Here is a 24814-nt window from a genome sequence, read left to right as displayed (position 1 = left end):
ATGGTTGCCTATCCCGTTTTCAGGGCAAGCAAAACTGACTAACCCTAACTTGAGATGTGTACATTTTATTCACACAGTTGGTCAGAACAAAAAACAGTTAAGACTAGCACAAAAAAAGCAACCAATACAACAGAAAACAGAACTACCTTAAAAAACTTCTCCATTCATTTACATAATGTCCTGGTTGCATACTGGTATCTGAGCAGTACAAATCAATATTCTGTGAATCTTTTACCAATCTTGCATATACCCTTATAACCAATAACACAGCAGCCAGCAAAAAACATGAAATAAGTAGCAAAACTTTAAAAGGCATATTTATAAATATAAATTTATCTTTGTAGTGCTAAACATTAATGCTTACACCTTAAACAATCAAAAACAGTGTATATTTAATATTAGAAACAAAGTCCAAAGGCTAAAAATTTCATAGAAGATCCCCTTTGTGGTATATACTTCATCAACAACCTTTAAGTGTATTAAAATAAAGAAAATAAGAAAATAAAGAAAATGGTTACTCCATGTCTTTTTCCACTCTTCCACTTAGAATAGGACACATCCTTTTTTTTGGACTAATGATGTGGAATCCAGTATGGCTAGAAGCTTAGGTGTTCCAAATCTGGGAAGATCTTCCCTCAGGTCTTTCTTCAATTGATTTGATGTCCAAAAAAGTATTTATAAAAAAAATATAAATGAATGTCAGCATTCAGTGTAACCTACCCAGCTGGTTTGTTTCTTGTCTTGTGCCACCCAGTATGCCAACCTTAAAGACCCATGCAAACTTTCAGGGCCCATGCAGATTGGTGCGTTATGGCAATGCATTAATGCAGTATCATTTTTTTTAATGACACTCCAATTAGTTCTTAAGTAGCAGACAGAGAAAAATGCACTGCAGCACACAAGATCCCACAGAGAGCTGCACTGAAAATAGGAGCCGGGAAAAAGATGAGCACTTCTTTCAAAATTTGGAGGTTAGGAGATATCCTTAAGTTTGGGGGTTGGTATCCTGGTCACCTAATATATGTTCCCAGGTTTGAATTTTGGTCAGGATATTATCTACATTAGGTTTGTGTGGGTTTTCTTCCCACATACCTAAAACTTACTGGTAGGTTAGTTGGCGTCTCCTCAGTTTGGTTGCAGACCAAGTTAATGACATATAACTATCTATCTATCTATCTATCTATCTATCTATCTATCTATCTATCTATCTATCTATCTATCTAGTCACTGGCAAAAGTTTTTTGTAATTCTATAAAACTAAACAATGCCTCCTCTGGTACCCCCTTCATTGCCCCCATTGCTGAATGAAAATGTTGACAACCAAAACTGTATCTGTACCCGAAGTCATAAAAATAAAAAAAAAATGTAGTTTACCAGTTCTTAGATAAAGTCAATATATTAATTTTCTCTATTTCAGTCTTCACCCCCCTGGTAATTCTGTAAACAACATGCTTCCAGTGCTTGGGTGGCTAAACTCACTTTTCAATTCCGTCTGTAGTAAGATCTTTGTTTGCTGCCAAGGCTGGATTGATATATGTCTAGTTTAACTATTACATAGGGGAAAGGGAGATTAGTAGTCTACAGATAGAATAAAAGCTTGTTTTGGGATTCTAGTTTATCCCACAGGAGGGGACAAGAACACATTTAGTGCAGTGCTGCTGCCCTGCAGTAGTTCCTTTCCACCAGTAGTGGGGACATCATGTAGGTCAGTGTTCCCCAACATTTTGCACCTTTTTTTCACGGACCACTAAATCTACAGACTCCGGACCGTCCTGTGTCACTTAAAGGGGAAACTTCCCCGAGTGACATCATAATGCCAGAACCTGCCCAGGCTCAGACCTGCGATAGGAGAGTGGGCAGGTGGTGTCCAGAAACACAACCTGCCCACTGCCCTGAGCCTACGATTCATATGGGAGACACGGTCTGCAGCTCTGGCCGATGCACCAGCGGCCAAAGCTGCGGACCACCGCCGGTCTCCATGCTCTCGCGACCCACCTTTAAAAAAACTTTATGAAGCCTAGACATTCATAAACTTCTGGATCAAGCTGTGCTTTCATATGCAAAAAGAAACAACTGCAGGGTTTGTCTTGGTTAATAAAGAGTTACAAGAGGTTGGAGAACAGCTCAACCCCTAAGATCACCCACAACCTCAGCTGTGTTTAGCAAAAGATTTCTTCTGCAAGTTATGCAAACCCCCTCCCCCCCATCAAGCCTCGGTCCTGCACATGAGCGAGCAGGACTACCTGTACTGGACGGGCAGGGATTGCCAGAGCTCGCAGTCCTTTTATTAATAAAAAGAAAGAAATTTGACAGAATGAAATTGATAATGTTACTGATTCTTATGGCTTGTAAAGGATTTTTTTAAGGTGGATTCACACCTATGTGTTGCTATTGTACATGTTAGCACAATGTATTGTATGTATATTGGTGCGCCATGGTTTCATTTGTTCCTAAAGGCATCCATATGCACTAAATACTTTAGGCAGGACACTGAAATAAATAAGTACAATTGAAAATTGGGAAATATATATTATTAAAATAGTTAAGTAGTAGTATTAAAATAGTAAATTGTAATAAAATAGTTTTTAGTCTTGGCTGTAATAAGACTACTGAAAGTCAGAAAATTCAATAAAAAAATGGTATCAGTTTATGTAAAAGTACCCCATACACCAGGGGTCTATGCATTAGGGCCCATTTATACTTCTGCATTGTTGTAACATGTACAGAAATATATCTTCCCACTGTCCCTCCCTCTGCCCTTCTTTCCTCTTTTGGGTGGATTTATGGAGCCCCAGTAAAATGTATTATTTATTTATTTTGTAAATGTAATATTATAAAGTATTTGCACTTAACCTTTCTTCCAGCCTCTAAATTATTTATTTTAAAATCTAATATAAAGGATGTCACGCACAAAGAGACAGGACCACTAGGGGGTGTATATAGGTGGTGTGAGCCCTGAGAAGGGCCATGGTGCAGAGTTCAAGCAGTAACCAGGTTTTCTCCAGAGCCTCTGATGGTGAGGATGTTGTGCCGCTGGTTACGGCCAGGTTGCGGTCCTTGGGCACACCAAGGTGGGCAAGCATGGTACCAAATCACCAGGCAGGAGGATAGTCAAGGAAAACCAGGGCCGAGGCAGGCAGCAGGCAAGAGAGATCAGGTCACACGCCAGGGGTCAATAGCCAGGGATCCAGGAGACAGACACTAGTGACACAGGGGCCACTGCAGACACCGGGAACACAGGAGACACTGGAAACAGCAGGAGGCACAGGAGAAGCAGGGATATTCACAGACAGACAGGAACATTGGAACAGCACAGGTAAGTTGGCTGAGTTAACACAGGAACTGGACAGAGGAAACACTGAATTAAGCAGCAGGTGTACAGGAAGACTTGTTGCATGAACACTTAGTATAACGTGTGAGCTAGCTAAATAGCCAGGGCTGGTCCAGAGGCTAGATTGGCCAGCGGATTGGACGGAATTGATAAAGCTTAGAACCAGTCACACGCCCAGCGTCAGAACTGCCCGCACGTGTCTGTGCTTTAGAGGGGAAGAGGTAAGTGTGACAAAGGAATCCTTGTTGTGAAATGCATTTGGTGTTTTGATGCAGACCTAAAATGTGTACCTTACATTATTGGGACCACCCTTTTATATAAGGTAAAAGCTACCTTCTTTTTTGGAGGTTTAAATCCCTCGCCCACCTATCGGTCCTGATTGCCGTGGCCATAAAGGCAAAACGAGAGCACAGAGCCTCCCGGGACAAAAGTCACGCATCCTGGGAGGCTTCTGGTTGCTCCTTCTGCACATGTCGATCTCAGGCATATGCAGAAGAAGCCTTTTATTCAATAAAAATTGGTGTTCTTGCGCATGCGCATCGTGATCTGAACTCTTTTTTTCCCCCATCTATGTCACATGATCTTGTGCCTGCACAGTGCAAGATTAGGTGACGCACGAAGAAGGAGCAAGATGGCGGCGCCCAGAGCTTCCTCTACCTTGGGATAAAGTAGGATACCAAGACGCAGGACCCAATCCAGGAAACCCCTGGAGGGATTGATGGATCCTCAAGGTAAAGGTGAATAAGTTTGCATTGACACGCCAATGTTAAAAAACTTTCACCCAGGATCCACACATTTTTCCATGTGAATCTAATTTCGAGAATGTAATAAAAAAATGTATACACCTTGAGGTGTTGTAAATAATAAATATATGCATTTGTACAGTTAAACTCGTCTAGTAGTTTTCCATGGAATGTGACATTTATATTAATAAAGAGTTTGTAATGTCCCCTGCACTGAATACAGACAATAACGGTGTAACAATACAATTACTCCTCGGCTATATTCTGTATAATACACATCTTCCATAGTAATAGGTTATATTACAGAGGTATCACAGGCACCTGACCCCCACCTGAGCCATGTGTAGCGCAAACACAACTTTCCCTCCCGCTTTCCCTCCATTCAATCACAGAACACTAGAACACGCCCTAGTAACCGTCACATTGACGCTCTCCACCAATCACCGCCCTTCTCTCATATTTACTTCGTAGTCAAAGGTAGAGCCCAGCGTGTTGATTGGCTTCAGCCTAGTAGATGGGAGGGGCTGAAGCCAGCCGGGAAGTGTAGTGTTGTTGGCAGTAGATGGAAGTATTTTTTATCACAGAGGTATCAGCCCGACCAGTGACAGGTATGTAGGCTGGCTCCATAGATTCTAATACAACCTCTGCACTATTCTCCTGCATTATATACCACAGGAACCTCTATCAGCTATTATATACAGGCTCATACACTCATAGGAAGCATAGTAACTTCCCAGCTTATATATTGGACTGTGTACATGCTGGGACATGTAGTTCCTCAACACATGGACTTCCATAGATTTCCTCATGTCTGTGCTGAGTTCACATATTGCAGCATTAATGCATGTTTATAATAAATGGGCTTGTGATGCTACACAGCTTATAGCTGCATTTTCTGCCCCCATATAAAATGAATGATAACCAAATGGACCTAAAGCAGAATATTGCAATGCACATCAGCAGGAGGGTGTGAGATGATTCTTTAAAAAATTGTATTTCAGTTTACTGCATTGTGTAAATCCTTACTCAGGTTCAGCAAAGGTCTTCCCTGGCAGTGGGCGGTAAATGTGTAATAATACCTAGGGGTGCAGTGTATAGTACTTACCTATATGCTACTTACCTTTTGGTTTGCTGCACCGCTATGTGATTGGCTACTGCAGCCTGCAATCTTCCCCCCCACTATGCAGGGCCTGCAGCTGTGTAGATCAAAGTGGAGCAAAAACCACATTGTTACTTTATATTAAGGGGTGGATAATTTTATAGCAAGTAAAAAATGTTTAATATTTTTTTTTTGCAAAATAGAAAAGGTGCCCCATCCCCTCTGCCATGGCAGTAGAGATTGAATAGGAAACCATGTATCCCAGGAGACTTCGAGCTGCTGCTTCTGTGCATGCCTGATCTCAGGCTTTCTTTACAAAACATAAGTTCCAATCTCGCGCCTGTGCAGTGAGAGATCGGGTGATGTAAGCAGGAAGAAGATGGTTACTCCTGCTGGTTCCTCCATGCCAAAACAAACAAAGAAAGAATACAGGACGGCGCAGGACCGAATGTAAGCCAATCGTGGAGGCATGAAGGACTCTTGAAATGTGTCATTTTTTTTTTAATGAATGTTCATTAAAAAAAATGAAAAAGTGTCCTCTCGGAGCTGGTTGATTGAAGAAAATTATACAAAATACCCAGGGATAAGGTATACAGGGTCCTGTATCCCCCGGACCAGCATTGAGCCTTTAGCACCATACTAGCCCAGTGAAGAATACCTGCTGATCCCACCTTGGCTTTGTTAAAGCACTTCCTATAACGAATGACAACTGTCTATGCGTTCCCCCCCTGTTACATGCCCCCCTGAAAAGGTTACAAGTGGCTGGTATGACACAAATTACCCGTTCTGCCATCATCAATATTGGGATGCTGGTCCAGAGGAATGACTTGCAGCCGGCACTGGTGTGAGTGCATGTAGGAAGTGGTTTTAGAAGATCATCAGCACTACAGAAGATGATGTTTGTTTGAAAATAGATATAAAATATATTTAATTACAAAAGGCAAAATAAACAATGTTTATTGTTTAGGCAGAACAAACAGTATTTTATGAAAAACACTCCAATTGGCTTAATTAACTTTTGCATAAATAAATTGTAAAAATATTATTGAATACTAACAAAAGGGAGTATATAGTAAAGTATTAAAGGGTACCTAAACTGAGCATTTTACTTATATAAAAGAGTAGAGAATCCTTTTATTTTATGAAAAAATTTAGCTTGTTTTTTTTTAAGTGCAGCACAACCCCTTTAATTTTTATGGGAGCACAGAGCCTCCCGGTTATGCATGTTACCGCAAGGCAATGGTGTAAACAGTGCTTCTTCCAAATGTCTTGTTTAATAAAAGGTCACAGAGCAGTAAAATCCTGATATCTCACAATAGATGCCAGGTTCTTTCACTACAAATACACGAGTTATTTAGTAATGAAATCAAATGTTTTCCATATTTGGCTAGAGATTTATTTATGAAAAATCTATAGCTCAGTGATATAAATGGCCCACGCCAGATTTGTGATTATACCATTTGTTTTTTGTTGCAGAAGGTGGCCAACCAGAAGAGGTAGCAGGGAAGTAATACGCAAAAATGGATCTTTCTTCACTGATCAACAAACTTGGTAATACATTTATATGTTTTTTTTGCTTTGTTTTAGTTTAATGTTTGTGTTTTTGGTGCCCAGGTTTATAAAGCAGGACCCTACCTATTGAGTGTAAATTCAGAAGAACTTAAAGCGTACCTAAACTCAACATTTTTACTTTACATGCATGGAAGAATAGACAACCCTTCTATATACGGTAAAAAAGTTTAAAAAAAAAAGATGCAGCAATTAGGACCTAATGGGAGCACAGCGGTGATCAAGAGTTATTGGGAGCACAGAGCCTCCCGGGATACCTATGTCACGCTTCCCGTAAGGTTCCGGCTGCTCCTTCTGTGCATGTCCTAAGTGGCTAGTCACTGTGCAGGTGTGAGATCAGGCGATGATGATTTTTTGTTTAGTTCCGCTTTAAGGAGGATGGCATCCACATTGACACAGAGTCTTTCCCCACAGTTTAGTTCATAGGACGGAGAATGGATGTCAGCAGGCATAGATCTGGTACACAGATAGAGTGGCCAGATGCAGGCTGTTTGTAAGAACACAGACAGATTCCAAGTTTTTGGTATATAGACATATAAATATGATCCCTCAGTTTAGGTTGTCTTTCCCTTCATCAAAGAGTAGTTTAACCATCAGCGGTTTCCCCTCATTATGCAGATCTGATTTTACATTTCTGCCTGTCCTTAAGGTAGCCCAACATCTTTTTTTTCTGAATCTTGCTGCGTCCTTTCTTTTGAGGCCTGAAGCCCCAGGCTTGTTTTACCCCACCCTCTTTTCCCCACTTGTGGGCCAAATACCAGCAACACGTTCATTGTGTTTCAGAGTATTGTTTTTGTCACTTCCCAAAGGGAGTTCATAAATACAGTTACCCATTTTCTCTGAATCCAATTGCTAATGATCTATCAGGTTTAACTGTTCTCATTCAACTTTTTCTAATTTATCCTATTCAGTAGAATTTCCTTGAAAAAAAATCTTAGTTCCCTTTCACACTTGGGGTTCCAAGCTGTACAGTAAGTTATTCCTTGACGCATGGCAAACCGCACCACAGACTACCTCCTTTGCTGTTATGCAATTGGCAGCATGGTTAAACCTGTGGTATGGCGCTGTGCATAGCTGGATGTTTGAAATGGGCCTTATTCTGGCTTGAAATCGCAGTACTATGCTCAAAAACTAATTCAGTAACTAAAACAGTTTTTAGGATGTAGTTTTATTGTTTTTTTTTTCCTGTTTTCGTACCATTCATGTCTGTTTCATTTTTTCCAAATATTACAAATGTGTTATGTTCTGTTTTTATTTCTTATGTTGACATGGAAATGGCCAATATTTTCACAGGTCACCAGCTTGTAGAGATAAGAGAAAGAGCTCTTAAGAACATACTATGTAAACTGGACCATAATCTCATTGGTGTTGTGGACCTAGTTCAGGAGAAGTCTTTATTTGTACATCTTCTTGAATGGTTTAATTTCCCTGCTGTTCCAATGAAGGAGGAAGTCCTTGTGCTTCTACAGAAATTAATTAAGGTATGTAATCTTCTACTGTACCCATTATTAAATGTAACAGGGTTGTTGTTTTGTATACCTAGTTATGTATAGTTATAAGCTCTGTGAAAACCAATGAAGATGTAATAACTAATACTGGGATGACCAGTTTTGCATGGAAATGGCACATTAGAGTCTAGAATGTGTAGTCCAGTTGGTGTGTTTGCCTCAAAGATGGAAGAGATAGACTGGGGTTTTGTGTAAAGTGGGGCTGTGAAGGCAGCATATGGGTAGAAAATGCTGAGAGTGGGTATTCTTCAGGCTTGTGTATTATTACACAGTATTTATATAGCGCCAACATATTACGCAGCACTGTACAAAGTCCACATGTCAAAATCTAATGTCCCTATCATTACAGTCTAAGATCAATTTTGGGGAGAAGCCAATGATTCTAACTGCATGTTTTTGGAATGTGGGAGGAAACCGAGGCAAACACCGGAAGAACCTGCAAATTCTATGCGGAGAGAGTCCTGGGCGAAATTCGAACTGGAGACCCAGCGCTGCAAAGGCCAGAGTGCTGGACTGGATCTAAGAGAACCAGTCCAGGGCTCTGGCTGGAGTGGCATGTTGTGTCTGACTGGATATATCTCTCTGCATTGGAGGAATTTGTGTTAATTATTAATGTTATTTTTAAACAGGATTTATATAGCGCCAATATATTATGCAGTGCAATGTCTTGTTTGAGCAATAAAAAAGGGATAAAGGTTTAATTTTTTTTGAAATGCTATGGGGCACATGTGTAAATAAGTGTTAAACAGATAACAGATTGCCACTTATTTCTCTTTTTTTCGCCACTAAAAGGGTAGTACATAATTTATATTTTTCATCATAAGCTTCATTTACTTGCATATATGAAAATGACATAACCACCCTGTTCATTACAGTTGAAATGCTGGCTTCTTGCTGATCTTGCCAATCTCCTGCTTCAAAGGGGGGGGGGGGTTCTTTAAATTTGCCAATCCTTATACCATTTGTTTAAATAAAAACATATAAAAAAAAATTTGATATGTTAAAAAGGATAAGAACAAAAAAAAGTATTTCTATTTAGCCAAGAAAAGCTATTTCCAGGTGTGAAAAATGTAAAATAGACGTCATAAGTAAAAATAGTTCTGTGAAAAACCTCACTTATATGTATTGGTCAAACCATAAGATATCAAATAAGACTTGACATAAGCATGTAATTAAATGCATTTTCCAAATTAATTAACACCTTTAGTGGACCTGTCACCATGCATTTTCCTTTTGTTAAATCAATGATTCAGTTTATCCATAAACAATGTAATAGATGCTCACCACCTGTCCTGTAAATCACAGAGATCAAATTATTATTACAGTTATGTGTGTATTATTATTTAAAGAGGAGTTCCATGGTTAAAAGACAAGGTGCTCTTGTATTACACAGAACTATGTAAGATCTTTCTGCCAATTCACTATTTTATAAGTCAGGTCCATATTTTTTGGGCAAAACGAATGTGACTAATGAGGTCATCTTTATCATCATATTCCTTTTTTTTATCACTGCAGCCCAAATGATGGGCTCCTTATTTTAATTTTTTTCCAGTCTGTACACCGCTGTCCAAGGGTTGCAAAAGGGTGTTATCCAATCTTTAGTTGCTTTTAACACGTGGCTGTGCCATTAAAACATACCTGTACCTGTGAATAGAGACTGTAAATATGTAACTTTTCCACTACCTAGGCTGCTGAACTTCTTTGCTCAAGGTAATAAATTTGTGCAAGTTCCCCTGGTCCTCTGCGGCACTAGCTGGTTCCTCTTGATGACCTCCACATTATTACTGTCTCCTGTAGTGACAATTGGGTCTGCAGGGAATCAGGAGATTTATAAAGGAAGTGGATTTTTAGGTTAGTTTAATCATTGTTTTTTAGTTCTGTTTAAAGGTACGTTTGGAACTCAGCTGGGTTAAAGATATATTCTTAAATAATCCATGGGTATATTATCTCAAAGTACACACTAGGTATTGGAAGTGGTAACAGCATAGATCACTTGACAAATGGCTGTGATAACATGAGAAAGGTTGTTTTGTTCTCTAAACCTGTCCCCCGGTACCCATAGGCAGCTAGGGACAGTTTGCTACATGTAAAACGTTCTGAACAGAATATATTTTTAATTTCTGTATGTTATTTTTTTCTCCAGCATTCTCTAGCAGCTCAGTGGTTGCTTGATATGGGTGCCGTAGATTTCTTTTCTCAGCTTCGGCCAAACATTGAACCAAATCTTCAAGTTTTTGTGGATGGTATTTTGGATGGTCTCTTCCTTCTTCCTACAGAAAGTCTTAATGGGCCTCTGTCTTCACCCGAGAACAAATCCTGGCAGGGACCAGACTATCCAGGTACTTATTAGGCATTACTGTTTGTCAAGGAATTTCTATACATTTATTCCTAATTGGTAGATGTCTACACTATAGGTGTTTTTTTTATTTTAAAATATTTACTGAGAAATGAAGTAATCTTTTATCTTAAAATACCATGAACTATATTTACTAATAACGATGTACTACTATTTGTGTATTTAATATTATTTATGTAAAATTAATACTCACTAGTGTTATTACTAGTTAAGAATGGTGTTGTCAGCTCAAATAGGAATTTAATTGCCCACTGGTATTTTTTGCACCATTTTTAAAGCAACAAAACATACTAAATGTATTGTGTATTGGTGAATTTTGCTGAATGTATGATTTTTTCAGGCATACACTTTAAGACTTAAATTTGTTTGTGTGAATTTACTTCCAGGCGTGCCCACAATCACTCATACCTTGTTTTTAGCGGTACTTCACTCCATGCATTTCCCTAGTTTCTGTTAAACAGAGGATGGTGTAAACCCTCTGCCCCCATTTACCCCTCACTTTCTGCTCCTGACCACAGTTATCACCACGTGTCTTTAGTTTAGTTGTTGAAGAGAGTAAGTGCTATTTTTATTGAACTGATAATTAGTTGCTCTGGTGTAGCATTTAAACTGTTTGTGTCGCTCTGTATACCCTCTATAAATTGTGATTTTTAAGGGTTGCTCTAGCAGTTATGCTACACTTTTGCCTCACAGAAATATCTTGCTAAAAATATACACTGCCAATACAATGTCTGACTACATATCTGTGCCAGGGGACACAATGTACTTTTGGAGCTGCAACTGTGTATTTTCTTTAGCTATACAGCATCACGATGATGGATCTTCTGGATATTTTCAACAAGATGCTTTAAGGCTTCAACCTACAGAAATTACGCCAGAAGAAACTGGAGGTATGGCACTGCAATAAAAAAATGTAGTAATGGTTAGGGAAAAACCTTAAATCTAATAATATATCTTTCTAGTTAAAAGGTCTTTACATTCTGACATCTGTTTTGTCCTTAAAAATTTATATCATTTAAGGGGGCTCGGTCAGTATAAATACCTTGAGTGCTTATGGCTTACATACCATTACATTTCACCACTCTGTAATGGACAGAACTGGGAAATGTACCTACTTTTCTCAATATCTGGGTAATTGTGATTTTTATTTTTCAATGAATTGTAATTTTCAAGGATATGGTCAAGTTAAGCTGTTTAATAGTTTATTAAATAATTTGTGCACCTGGCTGTCCTGCTAATTGAATCATCACGGTTGTTGCATATCTTTGAAATTACTATATGTCAAACTCCACTTCACACTGGTGTCACCCTATCCCTTACATTGGGGCATAAGAGGGAGGTTGCACAATTATAAGGGAAATATGGGTACATGGCATAGCTGCTCCAGTTCCCAGCTTAGGACACTTAGTCCGTCTCTTTCTGGATGCAATGATTACCAGTCCTTACCATGGCAATATCATCATCATGAAAAGGCAAAAGTCTTTTGAAACACTATTATTGTTTTATGCTATAGCAAAAGCATAGATCTGAAATAATAGTCAGGATAATAACAGTGTAGGGTCATCTGTATAAAATTGCCAGAAATTGCAGATGCATGGACTTCAGGGTTGGAATTGATAATCCCCTATGGTTGAGCAACCGTTTTTTTTTTTTTTTCCTGGTCACTGCCTGTGTGTCCTAAATTTAGTTGTCCCTGTAGGATATTATTTGTGTTGTTTGTTAAACAACTGCTGGTACCACTCTAAATTTTAAAGTCATATTGAAAGATTGAATTGATTCAATTCAATTGAAGATTGAATTTATCTACTTCACATTTAAAATGCTTGCAAATAGCTCAACCCACCTGCATGTTTATATTATTTAGTTTGCCCGACTATGAAAACACTGCAGTGTTCTACATTTCCACGACTTTCCTCTATTACAGTATATATGTCTATTCCCTGTTCTCTATCAAGCAATTGACCTAGTAATATTGTGGTATTACAGAATAATTAATGATGTTTAAATAATAATTTTTTTTTTTTCATTGATTAAAAGTATTTTCCTTGAGCCATGCTATAATATTTTTCCTACTTTTTGTGTCACCAAACAGTGTATCAGGGTAAAGCCACATGCTTGAAGTTTTCCACATTTCCTTGGCTGACGTTAACTACAACTGATAAGCATGTGCTCTCCTCAAATGAATGGTAAGACTCAATTTTTTTCTAATAGTATTTTATTTTAAAAATCAGCTCCACTTTGATTCTTTCTTTAGTTACTCACAACTGTCTCGATCTTGGAATTTGTTGTGTTGAGGTTTATCTGCTGTTTTTTTTTCTCTAGAGGTCTTGACTGAAGTGTCCCACACTCATACCTTCAGTCCCTAATGATTAATTTATTTATTTGCTGAAACATGTAGTAAGGATCAGGAAATAAAATGTATGTCTCTTTCAGCACAAATTTATCAGCATCTTAGTGTATTGGTTTGTCAGTACACATTTGTATGTCAGGACACCTGTCCTAAGGTCATAATACTCATCATGTCTCAATATGTCAAAGTATGAATAATCTACAGCATTTCCTTGTCAGTGTTTTGTTTGCTCTGCATGTCCCCGTACTGTCTAATGTGTTGTCACATCCCTAGCAGACTATCCTGCCTGGTCAGCATTTCAGTGGTGGAGTTTCCAGTGTGGTTGGCACGTCACTGGTGGATTGCTCAAAGTGTATTTTTGGTTTGATGTCCTCAATTCTTTATTGAGAAGTGTAGATAGAAGCAAGAAACCAGGGGGAGACCGGTAATTTGTTTTACCCTAATGAAGCTTCTGATTTGAAGAGTAAAGTGGGCTTCATGCAAACACTGGGGAGGAGCCTGGTCCATCATCACATCACAGTATATGGCCTGAGCCATATACCTAGATTAAATATAATCTTAACCCATAACATGGTTTTACTCCCCTTCTAATTCATACTTGGCTTCACTTGATCAAATATATTGGATATTTATGCACAGTATTTTTTATCCAAATAACACAGTGCTGAACTGTCATAACTAAAAGCTGACAGCTGCGGCAGCCTCTGGACATTGTAGAATACGTACATTCGATAATTTAGGTCTTCATTAAACCCCCATTGTTATTTTAATTACCTCCTAGCCTCTTGCCAGCCCTCTGACCTCATGTATAAATCATTAATGGAAAAAACAGCACAAACTGAACTCTTTTTCACTATTTTAAAGTACAATCCTTTTAATTAGTACATTTATTCATTTAACTGAAAATAGTTAGCCTTACTTTGCTTTTACATTACTTGGGTTATTCCTTTAGTACCAATATACAGAATAATGATACAAGGTTAATATCCTTTCAATGGTTTATACATGTGTTACAGTAAACTGATAATTTTTGGCTTTCTTTGCATATTTTTATACTCATTCCAAAATGATTTAAACACAATTTTAATACCCAACTTAAACCACCAATTAATAAGTCATAAGCACTTCTTTTGCTAAAGTACCATATTTTAATGTTTGGTAAAATGGCAAAATCTCTAAATCGAAGGAACCTACATTGCAAACCTGTCCCAAAACCTTTGAAGATCTGTTTTTCAAATGCCAGGCTCATTTCTAAAATTAAAGCTCTGAATTGCACCCTTCCCTGCTGTAGAATGACTGTGATTGGTAGCTTTACTGACCAATTAGTGCATGGGTGGGAATTGGGACAAAGTAGCAACTTGATGAACTATGAATGATAAATTATATTATAGATCATTCTTGATTTTTAGGCTTCCAGGACAAAATGGTTTGTAAAACCACCCACTGGTGCCTCTGTCTGCTATCCATGTATGCTGCCGCTATAGTTAAAATGAGACCATGTTTACATTGCCATGTACCATGGAACAGCTACATTGTTGGTTAGCTCTGTACATTGACTCACCCTCTAACCTCATTCTACTTGAAGTTTCAGTTGTGGGTTTTGAAAATATTTGATCTATGCTTAATTTTTCTGAGTAGACCAGACAATGTGCACATTCTAAAACCTAACCTTTTTCTTTTAGATACAACCCGCTTTATCTATAGTACCCTAATAGATACATGTGCGATCAATTCCTGGGGGCAACAAATACTTCTAGAACCTATACAAAAATATCTGAACTAGATACATGTAATTAATATATATTTTCACCACTTTATCCCACTAAATTAAATTTGTCAGAGGGTGAAGATGGACTATACAGTATTAATAAGACAGTCCTATAGGGAGAAAATATACAATTATAAATAAATCACACAATATGGGATTTTAAGTGAGATGTCAAATTTAATAGAATTTTGCATCAGTGTGAATTATGTTTGCCACGTTTTTCTCTAGTGTTGACATGTGTAATTAAATCAGGATACATAGTTGTTTTTTTAGCTAGGAAATTAGTTTTCCAATCTGCAAGGAACCCTATTGAAAAGGTGCACGGAATTATATTATTTTACCACCTTTGTTTACTATTATCTAGATAAGGTGCTGGACTATAGCATATTTATTGCCGTCACAGATAAACTGCAGACATAAGGCCAGCTCGAGATTTCACAAATGGATGTGTTACAACATACATATATTTGTCAACTCCCCAGAGCATCACAAATGGCCGAAAGATATGTCGTTATCAGGCAAGTGATACAAGGAATAAATAGTAGGAATACAGAAGCTTTGTTATAGTCCTCTGAGGATTTAGTACTGCTTATATGCTTTATTCCCGGTTGCAGTTTTTGTTTAGCCTTGCTATGTGGTGACATTTGAGTCTGCATCATGTAAAAAAGCGAAGTCAATTGAGGTTTGAAGTGCAGTCTAATTTCTGTGCTCTTCAAGCTACTGATGGCAAACAATCTTGAGGGATGATTGAAGCCTTTACAGCTTTATATTGTCTCGGCTGTGGAATTGTAAACGTCAGCTCTTAGCCCTGACCAGTAAAACGTGCAGGTGTCCCTTTTGAATGGATGTGTTTGCGGACATTTGACAATTCTGTTTCCTACAGGCTGGAATTAACCGTATGCCGGGGTGCTTTAATAGGTGCTTCATTATCATAACTATTTTAATTATAGGAAAATATTTGCCGCACACGAAAAAATACCATATGCCCGTCTCTTGCAATATTTTAGCTAGCACAAGCACAACTTTAAGTGCTTTTTAATTGCTCAGCCACTTTATCATTCATTTGCATTGCTGAATGTATTTTTATCTTTCAAAGACAAGTATTCATGAATTGTTTTGTGCAGAAGTATAAAGCATCAAATAAATAAAAAGTCAGTACATTTCATCAGTAAACCCTGAGTATCTGCTGTTGATCTCTAGAATGCCAAAAATGCAAAATTTTTTTTCTTTTCTATAAAATTATTATGCTTTTCTGTCTGTCTACTGAATAAATACATAGTAAGTTGATTTTTTTTTTCTAAACTTGACAGAGGTTCTTCTTTTTTGCTTGGTGTCAAATGTAAAAAGCAAAGCCCAATTATATGTGTTATATTTATATTTTCTGCTACACTAAGCACTTTTTGTGAAATACAAAAAGCTTTCTCACTGTAAAAATAAACCGGTATTGAGTGCCATGGCATATGCTGAAGAAGCAAAGGGCACCGTGCATGTAAGGTTTGTAAAAAAAAGCTGAAAAAATGTAGACCCCTCAAGGCAAAGTGGCAGTATGGTATAGCGGTATGTATAAAGCAGTAATCTGTTGTCCATAGATTGAGAGTTCTAGGTTTCTGCAGCTTTGGATCTGACTTTTTTTTTTTTTTTTTTTGTGTAAAGTTAAGGGGAAATTAAAGTGGACCTATGTCCTCCCATGAAACATTATCTAGCCATATAATTGTATCTTAATTTACAGTTTTGGCTTAGTGCCCCTTGCAGAGTCATAGAAAACTGTAAGACATCCATCCTTTTCTAGCCCTTTTTTCCCTTGGTTTTATTGTTGCTGCCTTGGACATATAGCTTGCTGTTTTCAGCTTCCTGCAGCCCATTATCACTAGCTATAATCTGCCTGCATTTCAGAGACTTTGAGATGCCATCACTGGAGCTAAAATCAGATTTTATTTAAAGATTTTCTAAAAACATTGACGAGTGGGTAAAGGAAAAACCAGGTAAAGCAAAATTTTAACAGATTAAACTTAATTTGTAAGATTCCACTAAAATATGTTCTTGCTCATTTAGCAAGCGTGTATATATAATGATTCTCAAACATAAAGGACATTCTCTAAAATGGAGGCAAACCTTGTACTTTTAGTTTTTGTGTTCTGCATTCTCCTGATAAAGAAGGAGCCACTAAAATAAAGATGTGCCATGGCATCACAGGTAGTCAGATACAACAAATACTTTTTAATACTGTAGGCATAGTAAAAAAAAAAATTTGGTTTCAATATAGTAGGAAAGGGGTCCATTTTTTTCTGTTCTGCTGGGGAAATTTGTCTAAACTATCCCAGAAACACAACACGGAACTCAAGAACCCCCCCCCCCCCCCATCTGGAAATTTCTCTTTTTGTTGTACCTGGAATAGGTGATTCCTTTGGAAGATTTCCCCCAACCTATTGTTCTGGGGAAAATTTTGGAATTCCCCTCACATCCTATTCAGCATCCCTGGAATAAAAGGAGACACACAATATCTTCTCTTCTGACCCAACATGGCAACTTTATCTCTAAACAATTCTGCTTTAGAGGGGGTGTTGCTGTAGGTTCCTCTTGTCACCACAGTAGCCCACAGCAGTGTGCCAATTTCCCCTATGTCTTTGGACAGATAAGCAGACGAGAAAGAGTAGAGAAAATACCTTATTCTGACATAGAAAATGCTGAAATGTTGTATTCCAATAGAACTATGGTTCCTGTGAATTCCACTGGAGGGGTGCAAACTTCTGCATACAAGTGGCAGTGGTGGATATATGGTGTTAAATGCATCATCAAATGTGTTTGAACACCAGACCATCACACTGATTTGAGCTTGTTGGAAAATCCATATTGAAAATTGGACATGCTACACACACACTTAGCAAATAAAAAAAATTATGGAAAGTCTTTTGAACGATTTTGAAATGTGGCAATTGAAACACATAGACCTGGAAGATTCCTATAGGGGAATGTTTGAAGGAATTTCAGATTCCCTGTTTTATAAATAGAGCCCTTTGTGTTCATCTCTTTTATTCCTACAGTTTGTTGTCACCAGCCCTAATTGTTTTTTGTTTGTTTTGATTTTTTTTTATGTATGTATGTATGGTCATATTCTGTATTTTGCATTTCATCAGTATCTTCTTTATTTCATATTTGTAAACCTTCTTCCCTAGCTCCCTGAGAAGCAAAAAACATGGCTTAATTTGGAGAAGTTGTCAACTTCTGCAGGATGTTGTAATGGAAGATTTTCCTGCTGAAATCTTTCTGCAAAGACCAAAGATTGTAAAGGTTAGTCAAACTTGACTGTTCTTCTTATAAAACGTTCAAACATCCTATGATTTTTAGATTTTCTACAAATGCAGGAGACTTATTCTTCACTTATGGTATAGGTATATGAGATGCTATTTGGCTAAAGAACTTAGGAAGTTGATTTATGACATCTTTAGTTTATCCAGATGTAATAAATGATCACCCTTTCATCAAAAATAATTGTTCATTGCTCTCATTTTATTGGAGCCTTACTTTTGGGACTAGGAATGTCAAACGCAAATAAAACTGAGAACTGAACGGTTGAAAGAATCCTTAATAGGCTGCAATAGGTCTATTGAGGTTTGGACCTACTTCTGTCTAAAAATATTACAGAGCTTTGGTAATTAACATAATCATAGCAATTTGCAGTATAATATCCGAAAGCAAGGGACCAGCATATATTTTCTGAAGTATTCAACTTTGATATTTTTTTAAGCAAATATATCATTTATAGCTTATTAAATGGAGTTGTTTTCACTTTATAGTCTTAAACTGGCTAAAAGCTAGCAAGTAACATGATACCTCCTGGCAGTTGATAAAGTACCCAGGACATCTTCAAAATCTTAGCTCATTCCACTCTTACATTTGGTTGATATTCTACATAGGTTGTTGGCATTTTCCTGCCTGGTTTTCACACTGTTTGGTTTAAAGATCCTTCATTTCTTTCCAGGATAGGCTAACTGGGTTTATGGTAATCCCCCATTTTACTAAACCAGGCTTTTTTTTAGGTATCCTCCCCTAGGTGGGTTATTTGCATGCCTCAAGAATCCCAGAAGACTCTGACCCAACCTGCAAAGGCAGCAGGGAAAGTTTTTATATTCTGGTGGCTTTACAAGGCCATCTGCAGATTGTGTGGTTTCAATTAGACAAATCCACAAGTATTCCCTGTTCCTCTGGTAACCTTGATTGTTATCAGTGCCAGATCACATTATCATTTACCAAATCTATAGATTCTTTTTGTCCTGAAAAATGAAAATCTCTTGATACCAACTCTGTTACAGAGTACCAGCCATGCAGATTTGTTTGTGGAATTTCCTACATTTTGGACACTGAATGCTTTGTGGAGGTGACTGGGTTGGAGAAAGCTGGTATCTCTTTAGCAGAGTGAAGGAGTAGATCTTGGGGATTTATAGTTTTATAGTAAAACCGTGGGAAATAATGGCTTACAGAGAGATCCTTTGAAAGCACAGAGAACCAGGCAAAATTACTAACCACTTAGCTTTCCAAACTTGATGCCTCAGATTTGCCTTCTAATTTTGCATTTATTTTTGTTTGTTCAATACTTATTTTATCAGCTTGACACATGTTTCATTTATTTAACTAAGCATTGCTTTATGTCAGCCTGCGCGCATTAAATTATTCTGTTAAATGTCTGAGAATGTGCATGTCAAATAGTTGTCTTTAGCTCTGTGTCAAATTTATTATGCATTTAGAGCCTTCTGTCTTTACTGGGCCTTGCATCTGAAAAAGATGAGCAACGGCATTTGGCATTCCAGGCTGTGTCCTGTCTGCACCACTTAAGTACTCTGTTGAGGAGCAGATTGAACTTTCACAGGGATCCTGGGTTTTTAAGTACTAAACAGGGTAAGTGTTTGAAGGTTTGTACTGTTTTATGTTACATTGGTTTAATAAGACACTAGTCCATCACATTTTCCTGTGTGACTTAAGCATTTTTATTAGGACCTGAACAGTGGCAGCTGTGTCCAGAAAATACTGGCAAAGGTTTAGTCTCCTAGAGCTATTTATCCCATTACTGACTCCTATTACCTCATATCAGAGCTACTGATGGCAGGGAGTCTGATGACCCTTTGAGGATCAAATTACAGCAACAAAGGGGTGCAGAAATAACAGAAGAAGCAGAGAGGTGTGCTAAGTGTACCTTTCACAGAAAGGAGGAAAATGAGCAAAACAGTAATGATATTACCAACTCTTGCTTGAAATCTAGTGAATGGGCCTCTGGATAATGTTCCTACAACTTAAGCTACGTACACACGTCCAATGGTTCTCACCCGATAATCGGGTCAGGGCCGATATCAGGCGAGAACCTGGCTAGTGTACAGAGCCCATCGTCCGAACGACCGTCCTTGTGGATCCACAGACGATGAACGATAGTAATGCAAGGGTGCTGCTCCGTTGTTCTCCCCCCTCTCCTCTGCATAAAGCAGAACTGTGTCGTATTTACAGCAATGTTCATGTACAGCAACGTTCATGCATCGTGCAGTCTTTTGTCATTGGAAAGGATAGTGAAAGATCCTTTCCAACGACAATAAATGCACGTGTGTATGCGGCTTAACTCATTTCTTTTATAGTAAATTCCAGCAAAATGTCAGTATTAAATGATTTCTGGCACTAGAAACAGGAGTGGAAAATAATTAGCCAGGCTTTAAATCTGTAACTAAAAAAGTTCAGGATTGTATCAGCTGTCCATTGTGATAGGGGTGGATGAATCTCAAGTCTTCGCAGAATGGCTATTTGCAGGCATTCTCAACCAGGGTTCCTCCAGAATTTGCCAGGGGTTCCTTAAACTGAGTGACTTCCCATAAGGTGGTGCCTGCATTGTTCCAGCACCATTTGTTTTTTAAAAACATTACACATGTTTTTATGGTAAACCCTGAAATAGGTCAATACTAGGTAAAAAAAAACATACAACAAATATATATTATTGCTTTTACAGTAAAATAGACCGAACTAGAAGTTACATAACAATAGGGGGGTCATTTATTAATTCTCTTTCGAGGTACCATGTGGTGTGACGGAAACAGTTGTACAATTTGGTTTCATTAGCTAAATTTAATGTGTCAATAAATCTTTCCCAAGTCTCAAAAAATATTTGAGTTTTAGATTCTTTATGGAAAGAAGCCTCCATTCATTCCATTCTAAACAGTTCTTGTAGTTTAGTCCTAAAGAGACGCATCGTTGGGGGAGTGGACTCTAACCAGCAGTGCAGAATAGTTTTCTTAGCAATAGCTGAGAGTAAAAGTGCTAATCGTTTGGTGCCTCTAGTAAACCGGATGCCCCTCTACTCCACTAGACCAAAAACTACCCATTCTGACGTGAATGGTATAATATTCATTAAATATCTATGAATATATTGTACCGCTTGCATCCAAAATTGCTTAATAAGGGGGCATTCCCAGAAATTATGATTAAAGTGTAGCCATTTGGGCTCCACATTTAAAACATGCACTCCCATCTGAGAGACCCATATGATAGGCTCTTTGAGGTGAGATGTAATTCCTATGGGAGGGTTGAAAGAAATTTTCTCTATACTGAACTGCTGGAATAGCCATTCAGGATAGTCTGTCATTGGCAGGATTTTTGAGACCAGTAAATTAGGAAAATGTGTCTGCAACTTTGCCATGCTCACTCTAGAAGTTTCATAGTTTAAATCAGTTTGAAGAAACTCATAAAGTTTAGAGAGCTTTTGTGGGAACCTGAGGGGACAGTAACATCTTATCTAGCGGATTATCCCAATCACAAGGTGCTAATTATCTAACAGTTCCATCCATAAAGGGGAACTGATTTTTTAGTTCTAGAAAAGGAGTATACCTTGTGAGTGTCGGGGTTAGTTAGTAATCTGATTGAGGTAAGACCTTGCTTGGCCCATGTCGTTAGCAATGAAGAAGCATGTTCAGGTGTAAAATCAGCATTGCTTGCCAGGGGGAGATATAATGAAGTTATGGGCATTAAGTAATTCTGTTTTTCGTAAAAAGTCCCAGAGTTGCCACAAAGAATAAATTTAAGGATTCAATTGTATTGCCTCCGGCAGAAGTTCCTTTTGGGTATGGAAAATAGCCATGGGATTCTGGGAAGAATATTAAGAGAAATCCACCCGCAAATTTGTATAAAAATATGTGCCGTGTATCCAGTCTTTTAAGATACGTAACTATGCTGCCTGAATATAGAGAGCCACATCTGGTACATTCAATCCACCGTTTTTCAGTTAATCCAGCACGACTGGCTACAATATGTTTGCCACCCCATATAAATGAGCGAAACCAAAAGGCAATGCGTTTTAAATCTTTGGTTTGTAAAAAAATTGGAAGCATTTGGAAAAGGAATAGTAACCTGGGATAGGTGATCATTTTAATTAGCGCCACTTGTCCCATAAAGGAGAGTGTGAGGGATGCCCATATTTTAAAATCTTTCTGCATTACTCGTATAGCTTTTGTAAAATTCAGCGTAAGACTAATTTCCTTTTTACTACAAAGCAAAATACTTTTTATTGTTTTTCCCCTTTACAGAAGTGATTTCCCAGAATTCTTCTGTATCTTACTACACTTCAGCCACTCGTAATTCTCAGAACCCTTCTCCTGTAAATGAGCACCTCCGGCCTTCAGTTGTGGGACGCACCAGTCAAAGACATAGAGGAGATGGACAAGATTGGGATGCTTCGTCTTCAAGGTTGGTGTCCCTGAATCTTTCAGGCTTGCGATATTTCGTTTTGATACATTTTAATCGATCATACAGACATTGCAAACTAAAATGAAAAACACAATGAAAAATAGTCTAAAAAAGTTTTAACAACACACATCAATCTGAAATTAAGATTGCATCAACTAGATTATTAGATGCAATGTGGGCACTACGCAAGGCATAACATATCTGATTTCAGACATAAAATATCAATGTATGGACCTGTTTTATAATAATATACAATGCACTAACATAATGGCGTGTGCAGAAAAAGTGTTTGTATACCTCAAAGGAACTCTTGTCGTAGGAATTTTAGTGAACAAAAAATAGAGTTGCATTTCAAAGGTTTAAGGTTTAAAGTAATTTTTAATAGGAAAACAATATTTCATGTTGTAGTTATTCCAGGCTAAATAACAAGATTTAGGGAGGTTACCTGTTTGTGCCCAATCTTTAATTCTTATTTTCTTGTTCTGAGCACTGTGCCTCCATTAGGTCTTTTAACAGCCTTAATATGTGAATGGGAATTCTTTAAGCAGTCTTCTGACTCATGAGGCAGATTGCCAATGAGGTCTGATCAATAGACCAGGTTCCCAGAGATAATGTATTTTACTTCTCAGATCCCTTTATCAGACTACCTACTTGTTTGCAAAGAGCACTTCAAAAGAAAAAGCAGGAGAAAAACACTGATTCATTAATATGCCATTTGAAAAAGTTTCCTGAACACAGTCTCAGATGATACCCTACTTTATAGGTTAGCAAACTGGCTGTTTGACAATTTAATCCAGAGTTAAACTCTCTGATTTCATCAATAGTTGGTCTCTTACATCTTGTAATATCTGATTTGTAAATTAACTTCTGCTTTATATTCTACCTCCTCTTACAAAAAAACAGCAAGAACCCACAATATGATATTGTGTATGTTTTCTGACCTTTTTTGTTCTGTGTTATTTCTATTATGTTTGTAGCAACCATTTAATACTATCTTGTCAGTCCATTAAATACTATGTCTATTTTTTGCTGGTTTTATGTCTCTTATTATTTCAAGCAGAATTAAGAAAATGTTCTATATGTAGTTAAATTCCTATTTTTTTTTTTTTTTTGTTCAGGTAAGGCTTAATCTACATGAACTGTTTCCCCAGCGTTTAACCTGGGGCTTTTAAAGCCCTTGTTTGAAATCCCCATGCATTACAATGGGTTAATCTACTAGGACTTTTCCCTGAGGCATGTTTATGACATTTATCTTAATGGTGGCTTGCAGCGTTTAAAAAAAATTAAAACGCTGGGTTAACGCTGGAAACCCCCCCAAAACGCAGGTAAACCTTCCATTGATTTTTGAGCACTTATTATGCAAATTAGTTAAAAGCATGGTAAAACGTGATACAAAAAAAACATGGGAAACCGCGGCTTAGGCGTTTTCCAGCATTTAAAAGGCAAGCTTTAAAAAAACTAATAAAAGTGCATAAAAACGCATATACATGCAATAGGAACGTTTACATGCGTTTTTAAAAAATGTCCATGTAGACCCAGCCTAACAGAGTTTAACATTGCTGTAAACTTTTTTTTTTTTTTTTTATTATAATAAATTCACAAATAAAAACATTGATGGTATTGGGTCATAATATTGCTATTGTAAACTGATCATTTGACAATGTGACTTTTTTTTTTTAAGTGGAAACAGCGTTCAAGCACATGCCAATTACCGGACATCACACTTGTCTCTACTAGACAGAGGTCACTTAGACCCTGCAGAAGTTGAAAATGAAGATACACTGGATCTGCAGTTTCAGCAACTTGGTCTCCCTCAGTTCTGTGTGTTGGTTTTGGAAAGTGCAGTGCCGCTGTTAAAGTCAGGTCAGTCACTTATCAAACATGAAGCATGTAACTATAAAAAAAACAGAATATCATTATAGCATTATAATTCTTTAAATTCGCCAAACATTAGAAATATAGGATTTAAAACAAAAAATGCTAATATTTTTCTTGTGCTGTAAAGCAGGTTCCTGGAACTTTCCTGCATCTTGTCCTAAACCATTTTTGGATTCTGATTTAGTAAATACAGTTCCTGTCTGGCAGCATTGGTCCCTCTCAACCACAAAAGGTGGAGGGGACATAGAGATCTCTGAGCATAGAAGGTATCCTTATCACACCTGAAGCAGTGGTTGATACAGCCTTGCCTTTAAAGCCTGGTAACATAACAGCTTATTGAAAGATAAAAATGCTTTATGTGTAATAACCAACCTGCCTAAAGGTAAACACCCGTTCCCACTGGACATTTCCAGCCTAAATCACCTTTTGTTATCTACTTGGAGGGAAGACTGCTAAGGTTTCCATCATTCCAAAGTCTCTTGAGTTCAATTAGCCATTA

At 37.7% G+C, this 24814-nt stretch overlaps 1 protein-coding gene across 2 annotated transcripts in view; it reads left to right on the top strand.

The window, feature by feature from the left end:
* Positions 1–4620: 4620 nt before the first annotated feature.
* The window catches only part of RTTN (rotatin), a 115367-nt gene continuing 95173 nt past the window's right edge, over positions 4621–24814 (top strand). Inside the window, exons 1-10 of one of the 2 annotated variants that reach the window (XM_072411502.1) lie at positions 4621–4682; positions 6650–6724; positions 8036–8223; positions 10394–10589; positions 11404–11496; positions 12699–12792; positions 17898–18012; positions 19467–19617; positions 22278–22437; positions 24119–24300. In XM_072411502.1, coding sequence (XP_072267603.1) covers positions 6694–6724; positions 8036–8223; positions 10394–10589; positions 11404–11496; positions 12699–12792; positions 17898–18012; positions 19467–19617; positions 22278–22437; positions 24119–24300 — 1210 coding nt within the window. In that variant the 5' untranslated portion in view covers positions 4621–4682; positions 6650–6693. The remainder of the gene's footprint in view (positions 4683–6649; positions 6725–8035; positions 8224–10393; positions 10590–11403; positions 11497–12698; positions 12793–17897; positions 18013–19466; positions 19618–22277; positions 22438–24118; positions 24301–24814) is intronic. The other variant, XM_072411503.1, reaches the window with a different exon arrangement.

Source organism: Pyxicephalus adspersus, chromosome 5 (assembly GCF_032062135.1).
Source record: "Pyxicephalus adspersus chromosome 5, UCB_Pads_2.0, whole genome shotgun sequence".
Taxonomy (NCBI): domain Eukaryota; kingdom Metazoa; phylum Chordata; class Amphibia; order Anura; family Pyxicephalidae; genus Pyxicephalus; species Pyxicephalus adspersus.
Note: the sequence above shows the minus strand (reverse complement) of the source record. Positions and strands in the feature narration are given on the sequence as shown.